A 25,964-nucleotide genomic window follows, 5' to 3' on the forward strand; every position below is an offset into this window, starting at 1 on the left:
TTTTTTCCCCCCATGCTTGTACTTTCTATGTCTCTCTTAAGAAATGTTTCCGTTTCTAGAGTTCATGAAGATATTTTCCTTCATTACTTTCGAAAAGTTTTGTGCTTTTGCCTTTCTTTAGGTCTTTAATCCTCTTGGAGTAGACTTTTGCATATCATATGAGATAAGGGTCTAATTTAACTCCATACAGATGGACAATCATTTTTTCCCAGGACTCTTTTTAAAAGCCTCCCCCTGCCGCCCCAGCTTCAGTATCACCTCTGTGACATCAAGTATCTCTGTGCAGTCACTGCTTCCTTCTGGTCTGTTCTGTACTGTTGGTCTGTTTTCTGTATCCTCATATCAGTTCCACACGTTCATAATCTGGCAGAGCAGGTCATCCTCCCGTGTTCTTCAAGGAGGTCTTATCTGTTCTTGGCACTGTGTACTTTCATTTGCATTTTCCCCATCATCTTGGTAATTTCCACATAAAAACCTGTTGGGCATTTGTTAGGTATTGTATTGAATCTAATCCATGAATGGGATTTATCTCCATTCATTTAGGTTCTTCTCTCTCTTTTGGTGTCGCAGTGCTTTCCTTTATTTATTAATTATCAATTTAAATGTTCAGTATTAAGTTTATCCTAGATACTCACAGTTTTAAATTAAAAAAAAAAAAAAGAGGATTATATACGTATTTTTTCACGGTTGATTAAATTTTAGACAGAAATTCCCTCTTCTCTTTTTGTTGGGTTTAATCATGAAATAGCTGGTTTTGTGGGATGAAAATATTTCAGTGTTGGCAATTTTATAGGATTCAACCTGGTGTAATTCTCTCCTGCAGTCTTACATGCGTCCATTTTCCTTTTTTAACTTTAGGTACCACTTGTAGTTATTTTAAGTGCTGTTTCATTTCTCTCTGTTACTGTATATAGGAATATGAGTAACCTTGGATCTTGGATCCAGTAGCCTTACTAAACTTAATTTTCATTTACATGTAGATTGTTTTGGAATTTTTATAATTATAATCATCCCCTGTGAATTATGACATTTTTGTTTTGCCTCTTCTGTTATCTTTGGTTTCTTCCTCTTGTCTTAAATCACCGCCTGGGCCCTTCAGGATGCTGTTGAAAAGAAGTGGCAATAGCAGGCAGCTCTTTTTCCCCTGGACCTCCAAGAGAAAACTTTCAGAATTCCATCAATACTTGTAATGTTTGTTACATTTATTTTGTAGATACACCTTCTCTTCTATTACTAGTTTGAGTTTTTTTTTAATCATTGATTTTGAATTTTATTAGGTATGTTTTCTGTATCTATTGAGATAATGTTTTTTTCCTTTAGTATCTTAATATAACTTTTTTCTTTATTTAAAAAAACCTACCATGCATTTCTATTTTGATGTGTTGTTGTTTCTTAATGTATATGCATACATATGCATATCCAGATACGGTTTGCCAATTTTATGTAGGATTTTTGCATTTGTGTTAATGAGTAAAATTTGCAGGTTAGTTTTCCTGTCTTAACTGTCATTTGCAAATTACACTAGTTCCATAAAATAATTTCGTGGAATATTCTTTTTCTATCTCAGGGTAGAGTTTTGTGTACTTGAATGTTCGGTAGACCTCCTCAGTGAAGTCATCTGGGGCTGGGAAGTTCATTATTGATGCATTTCTTTAATGGTCATAGGACTATTCAGATTTTCTGTTTCTTCTTGAAATAGAATTTAATTTTCTAGAAATTTGTTAATTTTGTCTAAATTTTCAAATTTATTGGCATAAAGATGTTTAGTGGTCTCATCTTTTTAACGTCTGCAGTATTTGTTGTGATGCTCCTTTTTCTTCTTGAATTTACTTTTTGACCTTTTGATCAGTCTCACCAGAGGTTTATCAGTTTTATTAGACTTTTGCAACAAACTAACTTCCAGCCTTGGTCCTCTCTATTGCATTGAAGGCGCAAAGGAAGAAGCAAATACAGGACATGATTTTTAATCTGCCTTGGAGATTTGATAGGGGAATTTGGGATTAAAGTCCCTGCTTATTTGTCTTTTTAATTTATGAGTACCAAAAAGTGAATATGCTGATCTAATATAGTTCCCAAATTCTGTTTTTAAATTGTCATCTTATATTTCTTTTTTCACTTTGAAGAAAATTAAAAACAGAAGTTCAGAGTTTAATTTATGTTTTTCAAAGTATTTTGTTCACTTCCTGTTGTAACATATATTGTGTTTACTACCATGTGGAGTTAATACTAGGTTAGATATTCATAAGTAGAATTTGAATCCTATGGCAAGAAGATAATTTATATACCTTTATTAAAGCTATAGCTATACTTTATTTTCAGTGTCATTTTTATGGGGTTTCATTTATTTACAAAATTTTATCCACACCTGTCTTATCATGAAATCTAAGTGATATTCTTATCATTTAATATACCATTCTTACAGAATACAAGTTATACCTCAAAGCTCACAGTGCTTCAACTGTACTGGCCTCCTTGCTGTTGCTTAAGCATTCAAACATGCTCCTGCCTCAGGGCCTTTACACTTGGTATTTCCTCTTTCTGGTCTGCCTCACACAGATATCTGTTTGGCTTGCTCTTGTTTCAGTTCTGTGCTCAAATGTCACCTCAGAAATACTCTTAATCACCCTTTTTAAAATCACACACAGACACACCAGACATAGGTTACTGGAATTCCCTCTTACCCTGACTTATTTTTCTTTACAGCATTTATTAACACTGGACATACGTCTCTCTTATCCCACTTATATTGTTTTCCTATTGCTGCTGCAACGAATTACCACAAACTTGGTGGCTTAAACAGTTTACTCTTTTACAATTCTGGAAGTCAGAAGTCTCAAATGTGCTTTACTGGGCTAAAATCAAGGTGTTTGCAGGGAGGTGCTCCTTTCTGGGTGCTCTAAGGGAGAATTCATTTCCTTGCCTTTTCCAGCTTCTAGAGGTTGGGCTTTTTAGAGGCCTCCCACATTCCCTGGCTCGTGGCCCATTTCTTCATCTTCAAAGCCAGCCATATTGCATCTCTCAGAGCATTCTTCTGCTGTAGTCACATCTACATCTGACTCTCTGTTGCCTCCGTGTTCCACTCTTGAGGACCTTTGTCATTTCATTGACCCAGCCAAGATAATCTCCCCAACTCAGCTTAATCACATCTACATTAACTTGCCATGTAAGGTGACATATTCACAGGTTCCAGAGATTAGGACCTGGGCATCTTTGGGGGGACATTATTCTGCCTTAGCACTACTGGAATGTTAATGCCTTGATTTTTGTTTGCTGCTATGTGCCAGGCCCTGCTCTAGGTACTGGTTACAGTGGATATTAAGTAAATACAATATTTCATAGATACTGAGATGCACAGCTTTTCATATTTTAATATCTCTGAAATCAAGATGTATCTTAGAGTTGCTATTAGACTGACCAAAGATGAGTTCTTCCAGAGAAGATTTGAGTTTGCTTCCGTCAGTCACCTGGGAGTGCCATTTATCTTTATATTAAATTTTCTCTGGTTGAGGTTTTTTTAGACCACAAAAAACCCATTGCTGTTGAATCAGTTTCGACTCATAGCAACTGTCTTAGTTACCTAGTGCTGCTATAACAGAAATACCACAGATGGATGGCTTTAACAAAAAGACATTTATCCTCTCAGTCTAGTAGGCCAAATTCAGAGCGTCAGCTCCAGTGGAAGCCTTGCTGTCTCTGTTGGCTCTAGGGGAAGGTCTTTGTCATCAGTCTTTCCATGATCTAGGAGCTTCTCTGCTCCAGGTGTTGCTTTCTTGGTGGTATGAGGTCCCCCCTCTCTGCTCACTTCCCTTTCCTTTTCTCTCTCGAGAGATAAAAGGTGGTGCAGGCCACATCCCAGGGAAACTCCCTTTACATTGGATCACCTGAGCAAGGGTGTTACATCCCACCCTAATTCTCATGAATATAATCTAATCTTGCCTCATTGACCACAGGCAGAAATTGGGATTTACAACACATAGGAAAATTATATCAATCACAAAATGGAGGACAACCACACAATACTGAGAAGCATGGACTAACCGAGTTGACACATATTTTTGGGGAACACAGTTTAATCCGTGACAGTGACACCATACGACAGAGTAGAACTGGCCCATAGAATTTCCTAGGCTTTTAATCTTTACCGAAGCAGACTGCCACATCTTTCTCTCATGGAGCAGCTGGTTGGTTCGAATTGCCGAGCTTTTGGTTAGCAGCTGAGCGTTTAACCACTTTGTCACCAGGACTCCTTTTTTTTTCACGCCACACATAGGGTGAATTCTGACCTCCAAGCCTGTTGAGTTTGTGGCTCGATTCTCAGGGAATGCTTTTTAACTCTGTATGCCCAGTGGTAGTATTGAAACAAGCATGCTTACTTTCTACCTCCATCTACAGGGTAGTTTATTTCCCGTTTACCTTAACTGTAAAGAAGTCCTTTCGTGTTCAGCTTTATTTGAGGCTTCTTCTTAGATGCCTCATTTCATGCTTTTTTCTTTCTTGGAATTAGGTAAAATTAATGTTGTGTCTTATAGTCGCTGACTTTCATTTGGTGTGTCTCAGCTGTATTTGGGGGGTGCTTCTTAGACCTTCCCATTTCGGGTCAATTTCTCTTTTTTTGGTAGTACTTAAAATAATACGTTTTATAATTATTGGCTACTTAGATTCAATGAAATATGGTATTTCATTTCCCTTTTTTTGAAATGTATTTCTTGGAGTGAATCGATAATTTATTTACATGTTTTGATTGTGATCCATGGCTTCATCAGTTTTGTGCTAAGGAAATGTTTGTGGTAAGACTTCAACTAAATTGAGAGATAACAGGTAAAAAGAGATTTTTGTGTTTTGTGTTTTCAACACTTGTTGAAGCACTTAAAGAAGGACGTGAGTGGCTTCTGCCTCGAAGTAGTAGAATAGCTGGCAGTAGACCAGCACTCTTACCCAAAACGACTAGAATAGCCAGATCAAATACAGTTACCATCTGTCTGAAAGTAGGAGAGAGCTGATGAGGAGGCACGAGGAGTTACAGGGGCTATGACTCTGGAAAGGGAAGAACCTAAGATTAGCTGACTTTGGTAGTTGCTTTTGCCCTGAGGAATCTGCTCAATCTGCAGACTCTATCTTGAGAGCCACTTGAGGCAGGGGACAGAAATCAGAAAAGCTTTTGGCAGATATCAGGGAGGCCTCTAGCATATGGCCTGTTTTCTCCTCAAAACTTTTGCTGAATCCTGAACTTCTGCTGGACTAGGAGGGTAAAATTGCAAGTAAAAAGCACAGTGGAATTGTCAGCAGTCTTCGACGGCAAACGTGAGATTTTGGAATCACTGGTAGAGTAGCTCCACATGTTACATCAAGCTGTTGGTTGACAGCTGCGGCTCCTTGGGGCAAAACAGGAAGACTAAACCTTACCAAGGCTGTAAACCTTGTGAGAGTGTCTTATGTGTGATGTGGGATAAAGGAGTATTTGTAGCATTCTAATTTGGACATCCCTGGTACCCTTGAAAACCAGAATTCTCTGGTTAGGAAAAAAGGAGATAACAGATGTATAATTAAAAAAAAAGTCAATACCCTTTAGTTCTGAATTTGAACTGGAAGTATTAGTATGAACTCATGAGGTATTTGGGATGTGAGTGTGTATATTTAAATGTTGTAGCTTCATTCACTGTAAAAGCCTGGAAATCTGGTTGTAATACGCTTTCCTAGTGCCCAAATTGTGGTCTTGAAATATCATTTCCCTGTAAAAGAAACCAGATTTCCTTGGAAAAATAATTCCAGGCCAGGTGCAGAGGATGTACAAGATGAACCTGTAAGACTTCTCGTACCAGATAGTAAAGAAGCCCACAAAGATTACTAAGGATTTTGAGTCATCTGGAATCTCCTGTTGGCAAACGATGGGACAGTTGAAACAGCAAGAAGGAAAATAACTGCAGTGGATTGAAACACATCGAATATATCCATGAGTTCATAGTAATTCAAAAACTCATTAGTTAGCTATGGAGGATGTTAGAGAACTATTTCTTTTAAAAACTACTAACAAAATTATTTAAACTGCCTTTGTTCTGTTAACTGTACCACTGGATAACCAAATAATTGATGAAGTCATGTTTCTGTCTGTGGCGTTATTCCAGCAAATAAATGAGAAGGGAATGATGGAATTGAAATACCAACATTTGCAATCCCCAGTGAATTAGTAGATCTAGACATTGAGCATCAGCGGCTACTGTCATCACAGGAAAAGACAGCTGAATAACTAGGTGCCTCCTGAAGGAAAGAGTCTATGAAGTCTTACTAAAAAACAAACCTGAATCTGATTATGTTTCTAGAGCAAGGATTAGCAATTTTTTTCCGTTGTTAAGGGCCAGATAGTAAATAATTTAGCATTTGGGGGCCGGATACTCTCTGTCAAAACTACTCAGCTCTGCCATTGTAGCATGAAAACAGCCACAGACATTACATACGTGAGTAGGTGTGACTGTGTTCCAAAAAAACTTTATTTACAAAAACAGGCAGTGGATTGAGGTTTGCTGACTTCTGCACCTAACGATAACAAAATTCCAGATTCAAGTCCCAATTTATTGGAAATACAGATGACAGAAAAACTGTTTAAACTATACTACAGGAATGTAAATACGAAAATCAAGACTGTGGAAAACTCTGTAATACAAATGATGGCGTTGCTTTAACAAGTAAATTGCAAAAAGAAAGAGATTATATGGGAATTTATAGATTTGAGAATTTAAAACACAGGCAAAACTATACCATTGTGGTTAGGGAGGAGGACAAATGGTGAGACTGAAGGAAATTAAGGAAAATTAGGGCAAATGTAACTCTTGGTGGGGAGGGTACAAAGGGGTTGTGATTGGGAGGGGTCATGTCAAGGGCTTCTTGAGTAGTTGGCAGAATACTTCTATCTCCTGTCAGAGTTGGTGATTACAAGAATGTGCACTTTATAATTGGCTAAGCTATACATTCATTTATGCAGTTTTCTGCATTTGTGTATGTCTGACGTTAAAAGTTTTAAAAAAAAAAGTTGAAAGGATGGAAAAAGTTACAAAGCGAATGGTAGCCCAAAAACACCAAGTAGACTTTTGATGTAGGATGAGCGAGAGACATTGCATAAGAACACATGGGAGTTCTAGATATGTGTGCACCCAGTAACATATCTTAAAAAATATAAAGCAAAAGTTGACAGATTAAAAAGAAATACACAAGTCTGTAATCATAGGAAACTTTGAAGAAGCATATGCAAATAGGCATAAATTGAGTTTATGATAAATAAGGCTTAGTATTTGAAATATTTTCTTCTTAAGTGATTATCTTATTTTTGCCTAGAAATTTACTATATTTTTTAAAAATATGATTAAATTTTTTCATTGTAATTGACAAGGTTTCCTTTTACCTGGTCTTTAAATTTGCCAAGTAGCTATCTTCTTACCAAATAATCTAAATGATGCAGTTTCAGAATTTTCTCATATTACACTAACGTTAGCTTATCTTTGAATGTCAACTAATCAATATTGAACTTTTCCTGCCACTGGAAACAATAGCTCAGAGTAATTGGAATAGCTCTAATCCCAATTTGTAAGTAGACAAAGTTCGGTGAATTTCCAAACTGACTCCTGGTAATTACTTGCATGTGGTTTAGATCACACTGGCAGAAGCTAACCGTTCTTCCTTTTTTAAACAGGGGTTCCGAAGGAACATTAAATGACTGCAGGATAATATTCACAGATGAAATCTTCAAGATCGAGAAACCTGGAGCCCATCCACTTTCAATTGCAGATGGAAAATTTTTAAGTATGAATTTTTCTTCTAGGCTTAGACTACATGAGTTACGAAATTGGCGTTTTAACTGGTCAATGAATAACTTGAAAAGAAGTCCAAAACTGTATGCAGACTTGTTTTCAAGACAAAATATTTAATGTAAGATTGATTTTGGCCAATGGATTTTTCACGAAGGATAAGTTTTTTTTTTTTTTTTTTTTAAGAAATATTTTCTCAACTTGGGCATTTTATTGACATTGTCTTGCTATTTCCTCTATTAACAGAATTTGTCAAAAGAAAAAAATTTTTCAGTTATTTCTTGGCCATTCAAGATTAATTTTTTAATAACAAGACTTAATTTTTATACAAGTAGAGCCTGAAAATCATAGTGCTGATTGAGCCTTGAATGTCTGGGAGATAATAAATGGGGATTATATAATTATTAGAATGTTACAGTGTAACCCTGCTTCTTCATCTTATAGATTTTTACTTGCTTGATATCACACAGTGAGTTGGAAAAAGAGGTAGGACTAGATTCTAGATCTTTTCATTCATGGTTCAGTTGCTGCCTTTCCAAATACATTGTTGTTACCGTGGAGTCAGTTCTAATTCATGGCGACCCCAGGTGTGTACAGTGTCTCATTCTCTCTTAATTTAAAATTTTTTTTGTGGAGAGCAATCCATTGACTTTATGCCATGTGTCAGTGTTTATTGTAAGATAATAGCTCAGAGTGGAAACCTGTTTGTTGGTCTGTAAAACCTCTTCTTACCACAATTGTATAAGATTAGAACAAGACAAGTCCTGTAACAGATCAATAAATGAGTTTCCAGTTCCCAGTCTAGGCCACTCTCATTTTTTGAGACTACAATACTAATATATCTAGATTTTTAAGGCAGAAGTATAGATTATCCTCATGGTTTTTGGTCATCAGGTTTTCCACTGGCATATAGCTGGGCTGTATCCCTGAAATTCTCATTCAGTAAGTCTAGGATGAGACTAAGGTATTTTATTCTTAAAGTCCCACACTTGATAATTCCTGTGGTTTCTTTCTCTTTATTAAAAAAGGTGTTTGCTATTTCCGTTTTTCTTTAAAAGATTCATAGATATGAAAATGATCTTAATACTGGGCTTGCTGTAATTTTGTCCTTAATAGGGAAAAATGACCCTGAATGTGACCTGTGTGGCGGAGACCCAGATAAGAAATGCCAGTCTTGTTCCTGCCATGTATGTGGTGGAAAACATGAGCCCAACATGCAGCTTCTATGTGACGAGTGCAATATGGCCTTTCATATTTACTGCCTGAATCCACCTTTGGATAAGATCCCAGAAGAAGAATACTGGTATGATTATCAGGGTTATCTTTTGTTGTTGTTATGTTTAAGAATTGAATAAGCAATATGTACATGAACCACCAAAAGTGGATTTCTAAAGATAAATAGTGTGTAGAAAGTACTTAAAGTGTTATCACTGATGGTTGCTTGGGGTTGGCATGTTTATTGCATACTGCACCAGCTTCTGAACAGACCCGTAGCGCCATTTTCATCCTCCTCCAGTCCCTTGTCCATTATGAAGTCGCTTCTTTCAAAAGTGAAGATCTGATTGTGTTACTCCTTTGCTACAGAAGCTTTATGTTGCCTTACAGGGCCCTGCATGATGTTATTTAGTTGATTTCTCCAGTTATATCTCTTACCACTTTTCCTCTTCCATTTCCTCAAATATTCTACACTCTAGCTAGATTGAATTATCTCCCACCTTCCTAAATAAGTTATGTTCTTTCTTTCCTCGAGACTTTCACTTTTTCTTTTTAGAAATATTTCCCTCCATGCTTAACTTCAGGACAGTACTCACCCTTCAGGTTTTCACTTCATTATGGCTTCCTCTGGGAAGCCTTTGTGGATGGCCCTCCTGACTCTCCAACTAGATTAGATGCCCCTGCCTGGTGGTGCGGTGGCAAAGCACTTGGCTGGTAACCAAAAGGTCAGCGATTCGAACCGTCAGCTGCTTTGCAGAAGAAAGATGTGGCATTCTGCTTCCGTAAAGATTTACAGCCTTGGAAACCCTGTGGGGTAGTTCTACTCTGTCTTATAGGGTTGCTATGAGTCAGAATTGACTCAATGGCAACAGGTTTGGTTTTGGTTATAATAGTGTACTTAATGTGTGCTAGGCACTAGCAAAGTGCTTTATATGGATAATCTTAGTTAATACTATGAGGTACGTAAGTTAGAACAACACTTCTGGATCAAATATACTTACTAAAGTCTATACTTCTTCTGTTTATCAATGTTAGCTACAAAAAGAAGTGATTCGAAAAGAGACTGGGAACATGGGCCCACCAGGTTGTAATGGACTTTTTAATGCCATATTAAGGAGATTTTTTGTTTGTTTGTTTGTTTTCTTTTGAAACTATGAGCCATGTGCTACCATTGAGGGATCTTAGGTAAGGGAATGACATTGTCAAAAATAACGATGTTACAAGTGAGTAGCCAGTAACCATGTGAAGAATAGATTGTTCTCTGCTCCTTGGTCTCCTCAGCCTATTGGGAAGGTTGTCATTGTATTAGGACAGAGGCTGTAGAGGTGGGAAACGAGAAGGGGATAAAACTTCTTCCTTTCATCTCCAACCAGCACTTTACATGATCACACCCTAGACTCTTGCCTTTTTAGGAACTCCATTCCTGTAAATTCCTCTCCTTTATTGCCATTACTGGGTCATTCTTATCGACATCCTAGAATCTCATGAGTTTTTAAAAACACAACACACGCACACAATGCACACCAACTTTGATGCCATTTCTCCCAACGGCTACCTACCCCATTTTCTGCTCCTTTGATGGCAAAGCTTCTGAAGAACTATCTCCGCTAATTGTTTCCATTTCCTTTCCTATTCACGTCTTAGCACTCCAGTCTGGCTTTCCTTCCCACTACGCCACTAAATCTGCTTGTCAGGCTCGCAGACGCTTCTGTGTTGTCAAACCCACTGGTCACTTAGTCCACATCTTACTCTACTGCTCAGCTGCTGCTTCTCCTGGAAACAATTTTTATAGGTTTGACGATATCATATGATCCTAGTTTTCATGTTACTTAATTGGTCTTTCCTTCCTAGTGTCTTAGTTTCCCCTTACTGACCAGATTTCTGAATGCTGGAGTTCCCCAAAGCACCTGGACCTACTTCTTTTCTGTTTGTGCTTACTCTCAAATGACCTCATCCAGTCATGAGACTTTAAATACCAAGCTCATGGCTCCAAATTTATCTTCGGATCTAATCTCCCCTGAGTTTTATAGTCCTATATCTAACTATTTCACGAAATTATTATGTCCAAATGGAGATCCTGAATTCCACAAACACCCTCCCTAAAATCCTGCTCCTCTTTCACTCTTCAAAAAATGGTACCATCATTTTATCCACTTGTTCACCTGAAATAGCTGACCTTCACTCTCGATTCCTCCTTTACCTCCTCGCACACTCTACATCCGAAATATCAGCACATCTTGTCAGATCTTTTTCCACTCTTAGCACTCCAGTCCAAATCATCTCTTGCCTGAACAGCTGTAATAGATGCCTAATGAGTCTGCTTGTTTTCACGTTGCCCGTCAGCTCTCCCATAGGAGCCAGGATGATCTTAAGTCCTGAGTCATGTCACTTGCCTCCCAGGAAACCCTGAAGGGCAGTTCTACTCTGTCATAGGGTTGCGATGAGTCGGAATAGATTCAGTAACACACAACAACAACGTCTTCTTATTGCGCTTAGAATAAAATCTAAGCCTTTACCATCTGTGACCTGGCCCCTGCCAACTTCCCTAACCTAGTAACTTACCACTCTCCTGCTTGTTGACTAGCTTTCAGTTGTGCCCACTGTTCTGTTTTTCAAAGCATACCATTCCTTTTTATGCCTCAGGACCTTTGCGCTTAGTGTTTCTCTGCCTGGAATGCCTTCCCTGGCTGCCTCCCACAACTGGCCTCAGCTGGAGCGTCGCTTCAGAAGCCGTGTCTACTCTGTCTAAAGAAGCACACCATTCCTCATCATCTTATCTCATAACCCTGCTGATGTGTTTCCCTCAGCACTTACCACTTTGTGAAATTCTTCCCTTGTACGTACTGATTTTCCTCAACTAGTGCGTGAGAACATCTCGATCACAAACTCTTATATCCAGCACCAAAGTAGTGCGTGGCACGTAGTAGGTTCCGAGCAAACCTGTCGAAGGAATGAACGTCAGGGATCACTTTAGGATAATATAATTAGGATGTCTTACGTTACCCTGTGGAGTGGCTTTCCCTTCATATCGAGCTCCTTCACTTCCCCTGTGAGTCCTCACCTTAAACCTACTTTTCTGCTTCTCCAAATCATATTGCCTGGATATTTAAATGCTAGACTCAGTTTCTCATCAGAAAGAGAGAATACTTGTTTTAATCACAAGATTGTTGATAAAATTATAGTTATAAAGGCTAGCATATCAGGTGAAAAAAAAATTTTTTTTTTTTTTTAAATCAGGTGAAATATAGTCTTTCTTAGAACAAATTAATTTTTGGAAGTCTATCTGATTTCCCAATTAGAATGATTTTTACTTTCATAGTATTTAGTGTCTTCTCATACATAATTTTGCTGTGAATTTGTGTCTGTACCTTACCTCCCCAACTAATTTTCTCAGGACGAGGAACTAAATTATTTATATTTTTCTCTCCTATAGTGCCAGACAAGATACCTGATAATTAAAACCCAAAATCCATTAGTGTCAATTATGCTGTCATAATTAAAAAAAAAAAACTCATTGCTGTCAAGTTGATTCCGATTCATAGCTACCCTACAGGACAGAGTAGAAGTGCTCCGTAGGGTTTCCAGGGAGCAATTGGTGGATTTAAACTGCCGACCTTTTGGTTAACAGCCAAACTCTCAACCACTGTGCTACCAAGTCTCCAATCTCATAATCAGGCAGTCAAAATTGACTAGTGAGCATAGACATCGTCTTCCTTGCCGTAAAGACCACATGGAATCGATAATTTTGAAAATGGAAAGTATAGAAATAGAAATTTAAGGTTAATGTGGGGCATGGCGATTAGATCTTCATTAGGATATTCCCAGAGTTTCCATTCCTTGGCAACACAAGAACAGCCCCACCTCGTTCTATAGATGTATTTATACCTTGCTTTTGTTTTAGAAATGACTGAAGGCAGGTCTTAATGATATGCAAGTTATAGCAGGGTACCCAACTGCAAATATACTAAAGAACAAAAAAAAAGATGGGTTGTTAAAATTGAGCTAGAGATAAGGCTAATAAAAACAGTTTTTAAATCCTATATACATGTTATGATAGACGAGTGTACGCTTTTAACTTGGAGAATTTTAATAACCTAGTATTCAGGTGGAAACGCTGGTGCCATAGTGGTTAAGAGCTACTGCTATGGCTGCTAATCAAAAGGTTGGCAGTTCAGATCCACCAGGCTCTTCTTAGAAACCCTTTGGGGCAGTTCTACTCTGTCCTGTAGGGTCGCTATGAGTCAGAATTGACTCGATAGCACTGGGTTTGGGTTTTTTTGGTTTATTATTCAGATGGGGAGATGTATCAGTTGCATAGTTCAGTGTTGAGTCTAGAAGCATCTACTCTTGCTCGTTTTGTTTTAATGATTAACACTTCAAATGGATAACTTTTATTCTCCGGATTAGTGATAAAATCAGAACCATCCAGTTGTACAGCTTTCTCTGGCTTCTGAACTGAATGTGAGGATTTCAGATATTAAAATCCTCAAGTTCTCTATAAGAATGACAAGAATTTTTTTTTTTAATGGCCAGCCTAACCATGTAAATATTTTGAAAGGTATAATAACTTTTATTGTCAGCTGAAGCTCTTTAATATAAGCCGAGTAATGCATCTTAAAAACTAATCTACTCTGGGAAGACTGTATTCTGTTACTGGCCTTAATATGGTCTTTTGTTCTTTTTTTTAAGGTATTGTCCATCCTGTAAAACTGATTCCAGTGAAGTTGTGAAGGCTGGTGAAAGACTTAAGATGAGTAAAAAGAAAGCAAAGATGCCGTCAGCCAGTACTGAAAGCCGGAGAGACTGGGGCAGGGTAAAGAAGAAATTCTCATTAATGTTTCAGTGCAATAGTAGTAATGGCGTAAAAGATTAAACCACACAGTTAATTGTTGATATCACCAATCTTAAATTACATAAATAGTTGGTTTCTGTTTTATTTACATTTTGTGTGTATTACGGGCTTTCTTTAAAATTTGGCCATAACTGATTTCTCAGCTTGTTTTGTGACTTTCAGGGGATGGCCTGTGTTGGTCGTACTAGAGAATGTACTATTGTCCCTTCTAATCATTATGGACCCATTCCTGGGATTCCTGTTGGGTCAACTTGGAGATTCAGAGTTCAGGTATGTTTTAAAATTGGCTTAGTTCATAGGGGGATATTGGATATAGTTCAAACTATAGCAGTGTGTTAATATCTTTCGGTTATAAATGGAGTAACCTAGCTAATAACACATGGCATTTGGTTGTTGGAATAAAAGATTTCCTTTATGATGAGTAAGTTAGAGGAACATATGTCATGGAGTTAGGCATCAGCTATGCCTTTTCAGCCCTTTGTTTTACTATTCTAGTACAGTTAAGCTTTCTAAAGAATTTTTCTTACCAAGGATTTAATATTTGAAATACTAAATATTTTCTTTGAATTGTAGATGTTCTGATTTAATGTCATCGAACCCTAAGAACTCTGTCTTCGGGTGTTTTCTTTGGGGCTTACCCTCCTGAACGAATGCTAAGGTATTGAGCAGAAAAAAGGGCTAGCTAATTCTAGGATATAAGTATATCCCATTTCCCTTAAGCGCTGGGAGGCTCTGTTGTATTTATTCCTAATTTCTTCTTTAGAAAGGTAATTTTATCATTATGAAAAAGTTAATGTGAAAGGAAAAAAAAAAAATCTCGAGTATAACAGTTTCCCATTAGAGACATTCTGAACTTTACTATAAACAAAAGAGGTTTTTCATGACCCCAAACACAAACTCAGTACTTCTTAAACAATAGCTCTCCCTTGCTCTCTCCTTCCCATCCCTGGTAACCACTAATAAACTTTGGTTGCTGTGCATTTGCCTATTCTAGGTATTTTATATAAGTGGGGTCAAAAAGCATTTGTCCTCTTACGTCTGGCTTACTTCACTCATCGTAATGTTATCAAGGTTCATCTATGTCATAGCATGTATCAGGACTTCATTTTCTTTATGGCTGAATAATATTCTATCATATGTACATGCCACATTTTGTTCATACATTCATCTGTTGATGGACACTTGGGTTGTTTCCATCTTTTGACTATTATGAATACAACTGCAGTGAACATTGGTGTGCAAGTATCTGTTTGCATCCCTGATGAGGAGGGGAGTCAGAAGTTTGAAATTCCAACAATAAATTCAAGTGGCGATGTAGAGTAGACTGTGGATAAGTGAAACTAGAATTCAGAAGAGGAGTCTAATAGGAAATACACATTCAGAGTAGCCAGTGTGTGGAGGTACCTGATAGCTAAAGCCATAAGACCAGATAAGATCACCTATAGAGTGTCATTAATATCACATGCAAATAAAATTTTGCTGAAGATAATCCAAAAGCGGTTACAGTACATCAACAGGCAACTGCCAGAAATTCAAGCCTGATTCAGAATAGGACGTGGAATGAGGGATATCATTGCTGATGTCAGATGGATCTTGGCTAAAAACAGAGAATACCAGAAAGGTGTTTACCTGTATTTTATTGACTATGCAAAGGCACTCGACAATGTGAATCATAACAAATTGTGGATAACATTGCAAAGAATGGGAATTCCAGAACACTTAAAATGTGTTCATGCAGAACCTGGACCAAGAAGCAGTTGTTCCAACAGAACGAGGGATACCGCTTGGTTTAAAATCAGGAACGGTATGTGTCAGGGTTGTATCCTTTCACCATACTTATTCAATGTGTATGCTGAGCAAATAATCTGAGAAGCTGGACTGTATGAAGATGAACATGACATCAAGATTGAAAGAAGGCTCATTAACAACCAGGATATGCAGATGACACAACCTTGCTTGCTGAAAGTGGAGGGGACTTGAAGCACTTACTGATGAGGATCAAAGACTACAGACTTGAGTATGGATTACACCTTAACATAAAGAAAACAAAAACCTTCACGACTGGACCAATAAGCAACATCACGATAAACAGAGAAAATATTGAAGTTGTCAGGGATTTCATTTTACTTGGATCCACAATCAACACTCACGGAAGCACCAGTCAAGAAATCAAATGATGTATTTATTGCATTGGGTAAATCTGCTGCAAAAGACCTCTTTAAAGTGTTAAAAAGGAAAGATGTCACTTTGAGGACTAAGGTGTGCCTGACTCAGTCAGCCATGGTATTTTCAGTTGTCTCATATGCATGTGAAAGCTAGACAATGAATAAGGAAGACCAAAGAAGAATTGATGCTTTTGAATTATGTTGTTGCCAGAGAATATTGAATATACCACAGACTTCCAGAAGAACGAACAAATCTGTCTTATAAAAAGTACAACCAGAATGCTCCTTCAAAGTGAGGATGGCGAGACTTTGTCTCACATACTTTGTTCATGTTATCAGGAGGGACCAGTCCCTGGAGAAGGACGTCACGCTTGTAAGGTAGAGGGTCGGCGAAAAAGAAGACCCTCAACAAGATGGAGTGACAACAGTGGCTGCCAACATTTTGGGAACCTAGTGAAAGGGAAGCCTCAGTGTTCACTGCGGAGACTTTCACTTAGTTCCCCTATTTCCATCTATGCAAGCCTTTTCAGAAAATAAATCTCCTGCAGGTGTAGGAGAGGAGCAGTCTCCTGGCTTGCATGAACTTGAGCTAGCCTAAAAACTCCTTGTACACACTTGAGTCAACCCTGTGTTTTTAGATCTATCCCGTGGTTCTGTCTTCTGCTGAAGTACATAAGCTTTTCCAGGTTTTCATGCACTGATCAGCTTCTCGTTGGCTTCTAAAGTGTCCTTTTTTCCCCAGTCTACTGTACTAGCTTAGATTTCAGCTTCCTTTTCTGTGCTAAGTATAATCGTATTACAAACAGTTGAACTACAATATCTTTCTTGCGGAACTTGAATCATACAAAGAAATGACACTTGTTTCAGTGAGCCAGACTTGAAGACGTATGGAAGAAAGCAGTAGACCATTGAAGTAGAATAGCATGAATAAAGAAAGAAAAGGAATAGCATGTTTGGGTGACACTGAGTAGTTTGGGCTCAAGTATATAGGTTTCATGAAGGAGAAACTGGAGATAAGGCTAGGAAAGTAAATAGGAGCCGTATTGGGAGAGAGTAATGTATAACGCTTAGCTTGGGCTTGATACTTTATTTATGTTTTAAAACCAAAACCAAAAACCTACTGCCTTCAAGTCGATTCTGACTCATAGTGACTCTATAGGACAGAGTAAAACTGCCCCGTAGATTTTCCAAGGAGTGCCTGGTGGATTGGAACCACTGACCTTTTGGTTAGCAGCTGAACACTTAACCACTATACCACCAGGGTTTCCGTTATATTTTAAGCAGTTGAAAACCCGAAGCAGGATGATTCTTCAAAGGACTGTTCTGTTTGTGATAGACAGAGTGGATTTGAAGGAGCAGAGCTGGAAGCAGGGAAGAAAGCTCTGTGGTAGGCGTCCGTGACTTGCACTAAGAACGTAGCAGGGAAGGTAGAAAATGATGAATTTGAGAGATTTAAGAGCTAGAATCAGCAGTATTTGTGACCAAATGGGTTTGGGGAATAAGGGAGAAAAAGAGTCTAAAATCACTCCTGCATTTCTGACTTGGCCAACTGGTGGTCAGCTGGGCAGAAAACAAGAAGTGAGGGAGAAGAGATTTGGAACACTGAGAGTAAGTTCCGTTGTAGCTGTGTTGAGTGAAAGTACCAGTAGACATAAGGTGAGGAATATTTCAGTGTTATTTTGAAACTTAGAATTCTAGGTGGGAGCAGTTCTAGAGTCATCATCACTTCAGTACCTGTCTAGTTCTCTAGTGCTGCTATAACAGAAATAACACAAGTGGGTTGCTTTAATGAACAGAAATTTATTTTCTCGTAGTTTAAGAGACTAGAATTTTGAATTCAGGGAACAGGCTCTTGGGGAAGGCTCTCTTTCTCTGCCTTGGGGGAAAGTCCTTGTTCCTTGGTTCCTCAGTGATCTTCATGTGGCATGGCATCTATCTTCCCCCAATGGTGCTTCCTCCCTTCTTTGTTTACTCTGCTCCTTTTATGTCTAAAAAGAGATTGACTAATACTGTCTCATTAAAACAACAAAGACATTAAAATAACAAATGGTAGTATAACCACAGGTGTAGGGGTTAGAATTTACAGTACAGATTTTGGAGTGACACAATATAACAGGACAGTACCCTAAGGGACATACTGTGGGAGAACTAAGTAAGAGCAAAAGAGAACTCTGGGTGAGTTTCAGTTCTTGGTTGGAGATTTTTAGAGTTCAATAATATATGTGAATGCACTTTTTAAATGTAACTTAACTGTTGAGAGGCATTGTGAGACTCTTTCTGCTTATTTTATAGGTGAGCGAAGCAGGTGTCCATAGGCCCCATGTTGGTGGAATTCATGGTCGAAGTAACGATGGGGCTTATTCTCTTGTCCTGGCTGGTGGATTTGCGGATGAAGTAGTAAGTGATACAGCCTCATTCTTTAAAACCTGTCTTGGTCGTGCAGGAAAGTACAGAAGCTTTATCTAGGCTACAGCAACTCCCGTCTCTTTTTAAGGTGATGTTTATGTTGAAGTGGTCACTGCGATACAAGATATAAGGTAAATCACTTGACAGTCTTTAATCTTTACATGACTGGTTTGATTTATATATACATTTGGTAACTAATTACTACGATGAAAGTACTCACATTTTCTATAGCACTCTTTTTTTAAACTTTTTTATTTTGAGATAATTGTAGATTCATACGTAGAGATTCCATGTACCCTTCACCCAGTTTCCCCCAGTGGTAATATCTTGCAAAATCGTAGTACAATGTCACAACCAGGATATTGACATCGATACAGTCAAAATACGACACATTTCCATCACCACAAGGATCCCTCATCTTGCCCTTTAACAGCTACTACACACACTCTCCTTTCACCTCTGCCCCCTCCTTAGCCCCCTGACAGAGGCACATTTGCTCTCAATTCCTATAATTTTGTTGTTTCAAGGATTTTTATAAAAGGAATCATGTAGTATATGACCGTCCAGGATTGGCTTTTTTCACTCGCTTTTAGAAATAAAGCTGCTATAAACATTTGTGTACAGGTATTTGTATAAACATAAGTCTTCATTTCTCCAAAATAAATGCCCAGAAGTACAGTTGCTGTATCATGCGGTGTTTGCATGCATAGTCTTTCAGGAAGCTGCCAGACTCTTCAGGGTGGCGATACCGTTTTACATTCCCGCCAGCAGTATGTGAGTGATCCAGCTTCCCCACATCCTCAGCAGCAGTTGGTGTTGTCACTCTTTGTTATTCTGATAGGTGTGTAGTGATACCTCATTGTGATTTTAATTTGTAGTCCCCTAATGGCTAACGAAAAGGGGCCACGGTGGCACGGTGGTTAAGTGCTGCAGTGTTAACCAAAAGGTCGGTGGTTCAAACCCACTACCCACTCCCGGGGAGAGAGATGCGACAGCCTGCTGCCATAAAGATTACAGCCTAGAAAACCCTATGGCGCAGTCCTACTTTATCCTGTAGGGTCGCTATGGGTCTGAATCAACTCGATGGCAATGGGTTTGTTGTTGTTGTTGTAAACGGCCAGTGATGCTGAGTACCATTCGTGTGCCTACTTGCCATCTGTAGTCTCTCTGGTGGGGCATCTCTTCAGGCCTTTTGCCCATTTCCTAATGGGATTGTGATTGTTTTTCACCATTGGTCAGATAACGTAGTTTGCAAATATTTTTTCTCAGTCTGTAGCTTGTCTTTTCATCCTCACAGAGCAAGTTTTTTGTTTTCATGAAGTCCAGTTTATTAACTTTTTTGTTCTCAAGAATTTTATTAATATATCAACTTATTTTGCAAAATTCTAGGCGTCTTCTAAATAAAAATATAATTTTTGTAGGAACAAACCCCAGATTCCTTTATTTTCCAGGCCTGGGTCTTTTTAATAACACAAATCCGGGTAGCATGGTACATGTTTGATAGAAGTTCCATGATTGCAATTTTGTTGTGTTCACTGCAGTGGGGCTCTAGAGAAGATTTAAGCCCTTTCTCATTGAAGTGTAGTCCGAGAACCAGCAACTTAGACATGCAGGCGCTCAGACTGCCCAGACCTGCTGAATTAGAATCTGCATGTTAACCATGTCACCAGGCGATCTGTGTGTACAGTGGTCTCCAAGGTGCTGACCGATGCCATCTCACCACCTACTGCAGCATACAGGGCTTTTTATGGATTGTGTTTTTGATGTCAAGTCTGAGAACTCTTTGCTTAGTCTTAGACCCCAAAGATTTTCTCCTATTATAGTTTTACATTTAAGTCTGTGATACATTTTGAGTTAATTTTTGTATACGGTATGAGACTTAGGTCAAGATTCCTTTTTTTTTTTTAATCCGCAGATGTCCCGTTGCTGCAGCATCATTTCTTGAAAAGGCTATCATTCCTCTATTAAATTGCTTTCCAGCCTTCATCAAAAATCAGTTGGGTTCCTAGTAGAGACTTCATTTTTATGAAGTCAGATCTTGAATGTTATAGAACTGGAATTATGTCAGCTGCTCCTTGAAGTCATACAAAGAATGAAAAGTCATTAGACATAAGGTGGAAATGAGGGAAGTAGGTGGGAGTATAGATAAGTTGGTCATGAATTAATCAAGTGTTGTGATGGGCTCACGGGGGTTAATTATACTATCATACCATTACCTATCTGTATATCAGTGTTTCTTCCTCTTTTTTTACGCTAAGGAGGAATAACTCACATCATGTAGGTGAATTTTGGATATGAAACTGGGCAGGTGTAACTCTGTCCATTCCTCCCCCTTCATGTACTTTGGACATGATACCAGGAGGGACCAGTCAATCCCTGGAGAAGGACACCATGCTCAGTAAAATAAGGGTCAGCAAAAAAAGAGGAAGACCCTCAGTGAGATGGAATAACACAGTGGCTTCAACAGTGGGCTCAAGTGTAACGATTATGAGGATGGCACAGGACTGGGCAGTGTTTCATTCTCTTGTACATAGGGTTGCCATGAGTCGGAAGCGACTCAGTGGCACCTGACAACACCACCACCACCGCAGAGGAGATGGTGCTTCAGATGTTTCTAACTACTTCTGTGATTCTAAAACTTCCGCCCCACGTGCATGCTCTTTGCAGGTTTTCTGTCCTCCAGCCTGCTTTTAGGGTGTAACCTAGTAATCACAAGCAAACTTTTTTCTCTCTGCCATTCTCATTCTAAAAGACAGTTTCTCTAACATTGGTGAGGTGAGCAACTTTGCTGAGCCACTAATATTCCAAAACCTGTTTTGAGAAGTATGAAATAGATCTGTTGGTGTTTAGCGTTTGAAGTAATGAGATAAAATTATATGCGTGTCTGAATTCTGGACCAATTAAGAGACGTAGAACAGCAGATAGAAGGCTGAAGTACACCTTTATAATGACTTTTTAAAAATAATTCTGGGTTGAATGACATGGACTAGGTGTGTAACAACAGCAGGCTTCCTAATTTTGCAGCCCAGGAAGAGATTTGTCCATCCAGTCACAGACAGAGCCAGGCAGTTGCAGGCCCCTCCCCACTGTAAAGCTGGGAGTAGGGGATGGGATGGGGAGGACTCACTCCCTTTTACAGGAATGATTAGCCCTTGGAGAGCAGACAGACCAGAATGTGTTTCTTTCACACAGTTTGGCTTCCAAGAGAATGAAGGAGTAGACAGAGTTACACCTGCCCAGTTATGTATCCAAAATCCACTTATGTGATCTAAGGTATTCCTCCCTTGGAGTAAATGAAAAGGAAGAAAAAGGCCAAGAGTGTGTAAATCTAATTAAGCTCCTGCTACATGGAAGGAAATACCAGCAATAAGAAATACATGCACCCCCCACCTTTTTCTCCAAGGAGTGTTATTGCCTTTATTTTACATCTTCTAGCCAATGACATAGTGGTTAAGTGCTACAGCTGCTAACCAAAGGGTCGGCAGTTCAAATCCACCAGCCACTCCTTGGAAACTCTATGGGGCAGTTCTACTCTGTCCTATAGGGTCGTTATGAGTCGGAATAGACTCAACAGCAGCGGGGTTTTTTTCTGGTTTTCTAGCCAGTTGTGAAAAATATTTTTCACAGAGACTGTATTCATTTATCTATTGCTGAGTAAGAAATTGTCCTAAAACTTAAGCAGCTGGAAACAAACATTAATTGTCTCACAGTTTCTGTGAGTCAGAAATCTGGGAAGCTTTAACTGAGTGGTTCTGGTTCAGGGGTCGCACAAGGTTACTGTAGTCCAGGGCCAGAGGATCTACTTCCGAGCTCACTCATGGTGTTTGGCAAACATAGCAGCTGGCTTCCCCCAGAGCAAGTGGTGTGTGAGACAGAGCCATCCAAAGATAGGAGCCACACAGTCTTTTATAAACTAATCTTAGAAGTGAAATATCATCACTTCTGCCCTATTCTACTGGTATCACAGAACAACCCTGGCACAATGTGGGAGGAGACTGTATAAGGGTATGAATTCTGGAAGGCCAGGGTTATTGGGGGCCATCTTGGAGGCTGCCTACCACAGGGACACAGCATGTGTGTGTGTGTGTATAACTGGCTTAATTTACATACCATAATTACATACCATGAAATTCACCCAATTTCAAGTGTACAGTTCAGTGATTTTTAAACAGTGGTTAAGAGCTATAGCGTGCTACGGCTGCTAACAAAAGGGCCGGCAGTTCGAATCTACCAGCTACTTCTTGGAACCCTGTGGAGCAGTTCTGCTCTGTCCTGTAGGGTCGCTGTGAGTCAGAGTCGACTCCGCAGCAATGGATTTGGTTTTTGGTACTAACCCAACCCAGTGCCCTCGAGTCATAATCCAATTTTAGAACATTTCCATCCAATTTGCAGCACTCTCTGGTCCCACCCTCAGCCCCACTAAATCCATTTTAAACTCTCAGTGCTGCAGATGTGGTTTGTAAAGCCTTTCCGCAGGACCTGGGTCTGTTAGGTGCAGTTACTACTTGTATTTCATTGTTTACTACTAAGCTTAATGAGGACGTTTAGGGAGAAGGGCGCGTTGCAAGAAAATGGAATATTAAAACATAGTAATAAAATTGTTTGAAGCTGACCTAGTGTAGATTTGGTTTTCAGTTTTATAACCAAACATTTATTTCTTCGTTGAAAGCTGAAGTTCAGTGTACATATATATTCTCATAGGGAAACAGGGTTAATGAGAGCGTAACTGCTAAATTAGTCACATTAATTCTATAACCAGGCACAAGTGGTAATTTATTCATTTATATGTAGTAATACCTGTTTTTCTTTTTTTAATACCTGTCTATTAATTAATCATTCCTTTTTCCACAGTGCTTATGTAGTTCATCAGATAAAATTAAATTCCTCGTATCAGAGACAGGATTTTACAAAGTGCCATCCAGGGCTGAGTTCACAGGTATATTTGTTCTTGTAGGTAATATTTATTTTTAAACAGTTGAATCCAGAGGAAGATTCACTTACTAGTGAAAATTGCAATCTATTTGGGTATTTTTAAAAATCAGGACTTTTTTTGTAAGGGAATTTAAAATTTTTCATTAACTAGTTTAAATGTTAACTTTTGACAGTTTTCAAAAAGTGTATTTGAGGATCTTTCCTAAGGTCATTAGCTTTATGGTAAGTCATTTAAGTTTTTGCAGCTTCAAATTATGTATTTCACATTTTCTAAAAGTCGTAAAGAGACTCAGCTGCAGTAGAAACTAGATAGATACGGGTTATGACTTTGTGGATTTCTATCTTCTGTGGTCCTAATCAAATGCCTCCCAATTTCCTGTTTAGTAATACCTCGGTTTCACTTGCTTGGTTTCTCAAGATCTCGCAGTGATGAATTAGAATAACTGTTGAATGGCTCACATGTAGTGCGTTTGCAGACAAAAGTAGAAAAGTTTGCTGTCCTCTGAAAGGCAGATTTGGCAGCATGTCACATTAACATGACACAGGAAACTGGAAATGGAAGTATTTTGGCTAATCCTTTGAGTACTCTTCTGCCATGCATATTTTGAAGCCATGTCTTTATGTACTTGTTAGAAATACAAAGAAATGTTACATAGTTTGTTACAGTCAACACTTAGAATTTTTCTAAATCTCTGTAATAAAAGTAACCAACTGAAAGTAGGGTCCCTTTAGCATTGGTTATTAGCAGCTGGCCAATTGTATTTAACCTGGGCTCTGACATTTGTTGTATGTGTGCCGTTGGCCAAGTTATTTCACCCAGGTAAACCTCTGTTTCCTCCTGCGTAAAATAGAAAAAAATTATATCTTATAACAGAAAGACAGTTATTAATTTTAAATGCAGTAATATGTAAAACTCAGCAACAGTCGTGGGCACATAACAAGGACTCAACATTAGTTAAATTGTCTGTAGCAGAAGTTTAAACCTATGAACACAGCAAACATGCAATTGTAAAACTAAAAATGAGTAACAAGCTAAAGCGGTGGGGTGTAATTATTGTAGCTTCCTTTCTTCCATCTTTTGAATATAGTTACTAGTCAAACATTAAACAATTGTGGAGAAACTTACTGATGAGCTGTTAATTAACTAGTCTAAATCTATTAAATAACAAAGAGTATTTTATTTTAGGACTAGAATGAAGGCTTAATTATATTGCCAGCTAACATATTTTTGGAGGTATTTACATATTTTGTAAGCATTTTCAACCTTTTGATCTTTTATTGTAGGTAAGTCATCTCTACAGGAATAAGTTGGGAAAAACCCCAATAAGCTTTTCTCGTTCGAGAGAAAATTTGTTCTGAAACATTTGACTTGGTAAAACATCCATGGAGCCAGTTAGCTTTGTTCTTTTTGGCTACCTGGACGTGAAACTATGAGCACCTGCTGATAAATTAGTTACTGTTTTACCCCAGGAACTTGAGAATGAATACAGTACCAGTTCCAGTGCCATGTGTTTGGGTGACCTCACTTGAGAAATGAGGACCCACAAAGAGGACCTGCTGTTCACAGTGGTCTGAGAAGTAGTTTGCTCGGTGGTCGAGAATAGACTTGGGAACCACGCTGTCTGTGCTTGTGTCCCGTGCCATCTCTTACTAGCTGTACGACCTTAGGCAAGTTATTGAACCTCTGCCTCATCTATAAAATACAGCATAAAATACCTACCTCATAGGGTTGATGTGAGGGTTAAATGAATTGATCGTATATAAATCCTTAGCCTAATCCCATGCACACAGTAAGTGCTAAGTAGGTGCTGTCAGTACTAGTAGTAGTACCCAGTTTTGCAGGCATGTAAAAGGGGTACTAAGAGTTCCTGGGTGGTACAAAAGAGTGCTTGATTACTAACCAAAAAGTTGGTGGTTTAAACTCTCCCAGAGACATCTTGGAAAAAAGGCCTGGCAACCTATTTCCAAAAGTCACAGCCTTAAAAACCCTATGGAGAAAAACAATACACAATACAGGAGAGGTCGACACAAAAGCAAAGAAGTTTCCTGAATAAACTGAACGCTTCAAAGGCCAGCGTAGCAGGGGTGGGGGTTTGAGGACTGTGGTTTCAGGAGACATCTAAGTCAATTGGCATAATAAAATCTATTAAGAAAACATTCTGTATCCCACTTTGGAGAGTGGCATCTGGGGTCATAAACACTAGCAAGCGGCCATCTAAGATGCATCAATTGGTCTCAACCCACCTGGAGCAAGGAAGAATGAAGAACACCAAGGACACAAGGTAATTATGGGAGCAAGGAAGAATGAAGAACACCAAAGACACAAGGTAATTATGGGCCTGAGAGACAGAAAGGACCACATAAACCAGAGATTACATCAGCCTGAGACCAGAAGAGCTAAATGGTACCCGGCTACAACCGATGACTGCCCTGACAGGGAACTCAACAGAGAAACCCTGAGGGAGCAGGAGAGCAGTGGCATGCAGACCCCAAATTCTCGTAAAAAAACCAGACTTAATGGTCGGACTGGGACTGGAGGGACCCTGGAGTTCATGGTCCCTAGACCATGTTAGCCCAAGACAGGAGCCATTCCCAAAG

The 25,964-nt window shown here is 38.8% G+C and overlaps 1 protein-coding gene across 2 annotated transcripts in view; it reads left to right on the forward strand.

Annotated features, from left to right (window-relative positions):
• UHRF2 (ubiquitin like with PHD and ring finger domains 2) overlaps window positions 1-25,964 on the forward strand; it is a 95,861-nt gene that overhangs the window by 49,507 nt on the left and 20,390 nt on the right. For both annotated transcript variants that reach the window (XM_049896784.1, XM_049896783.1), the window contains exons 5-9: window positions 7,682-7,791; window positions 8,913-9,099; window positions 13,701-13,824; window positions 14,026-14,133; window positions 18,321-18,425. In XM_049896784.1, the coding sequence (XP_049752741.1) occupies window positions 7,682-7,791; window positions 8,913-9,099; window positions 13,701-13,824; window positions 14,026-14,133; window positions 18,321-18,425 (634 nt within the window). The remainder of the gene's footprint in view (window positions 1-7,681; window positions 7,792-8,912; window positions 9,100-13,700; window positions 13,825-14,025; window positions 14,134-18,320; window positions 18,426-25,964) is intronic.

Source organism: Elephas maximus, chromosome 9, assembly GCF_024166365.1.
Source record: "Elephas maximus indicus isolate mEleMax1 chromosome 9, mEleMax1 primary haplotype, whole genome shotgun sequence".
In the NCBI taxonomy this organism is placed as follows: domain Eukaryota; kingdom Metazoa; phylum Chordata; class Mammalia; order Proboscidea; family Elephantidae; genus Elephas; species Elephas maximus.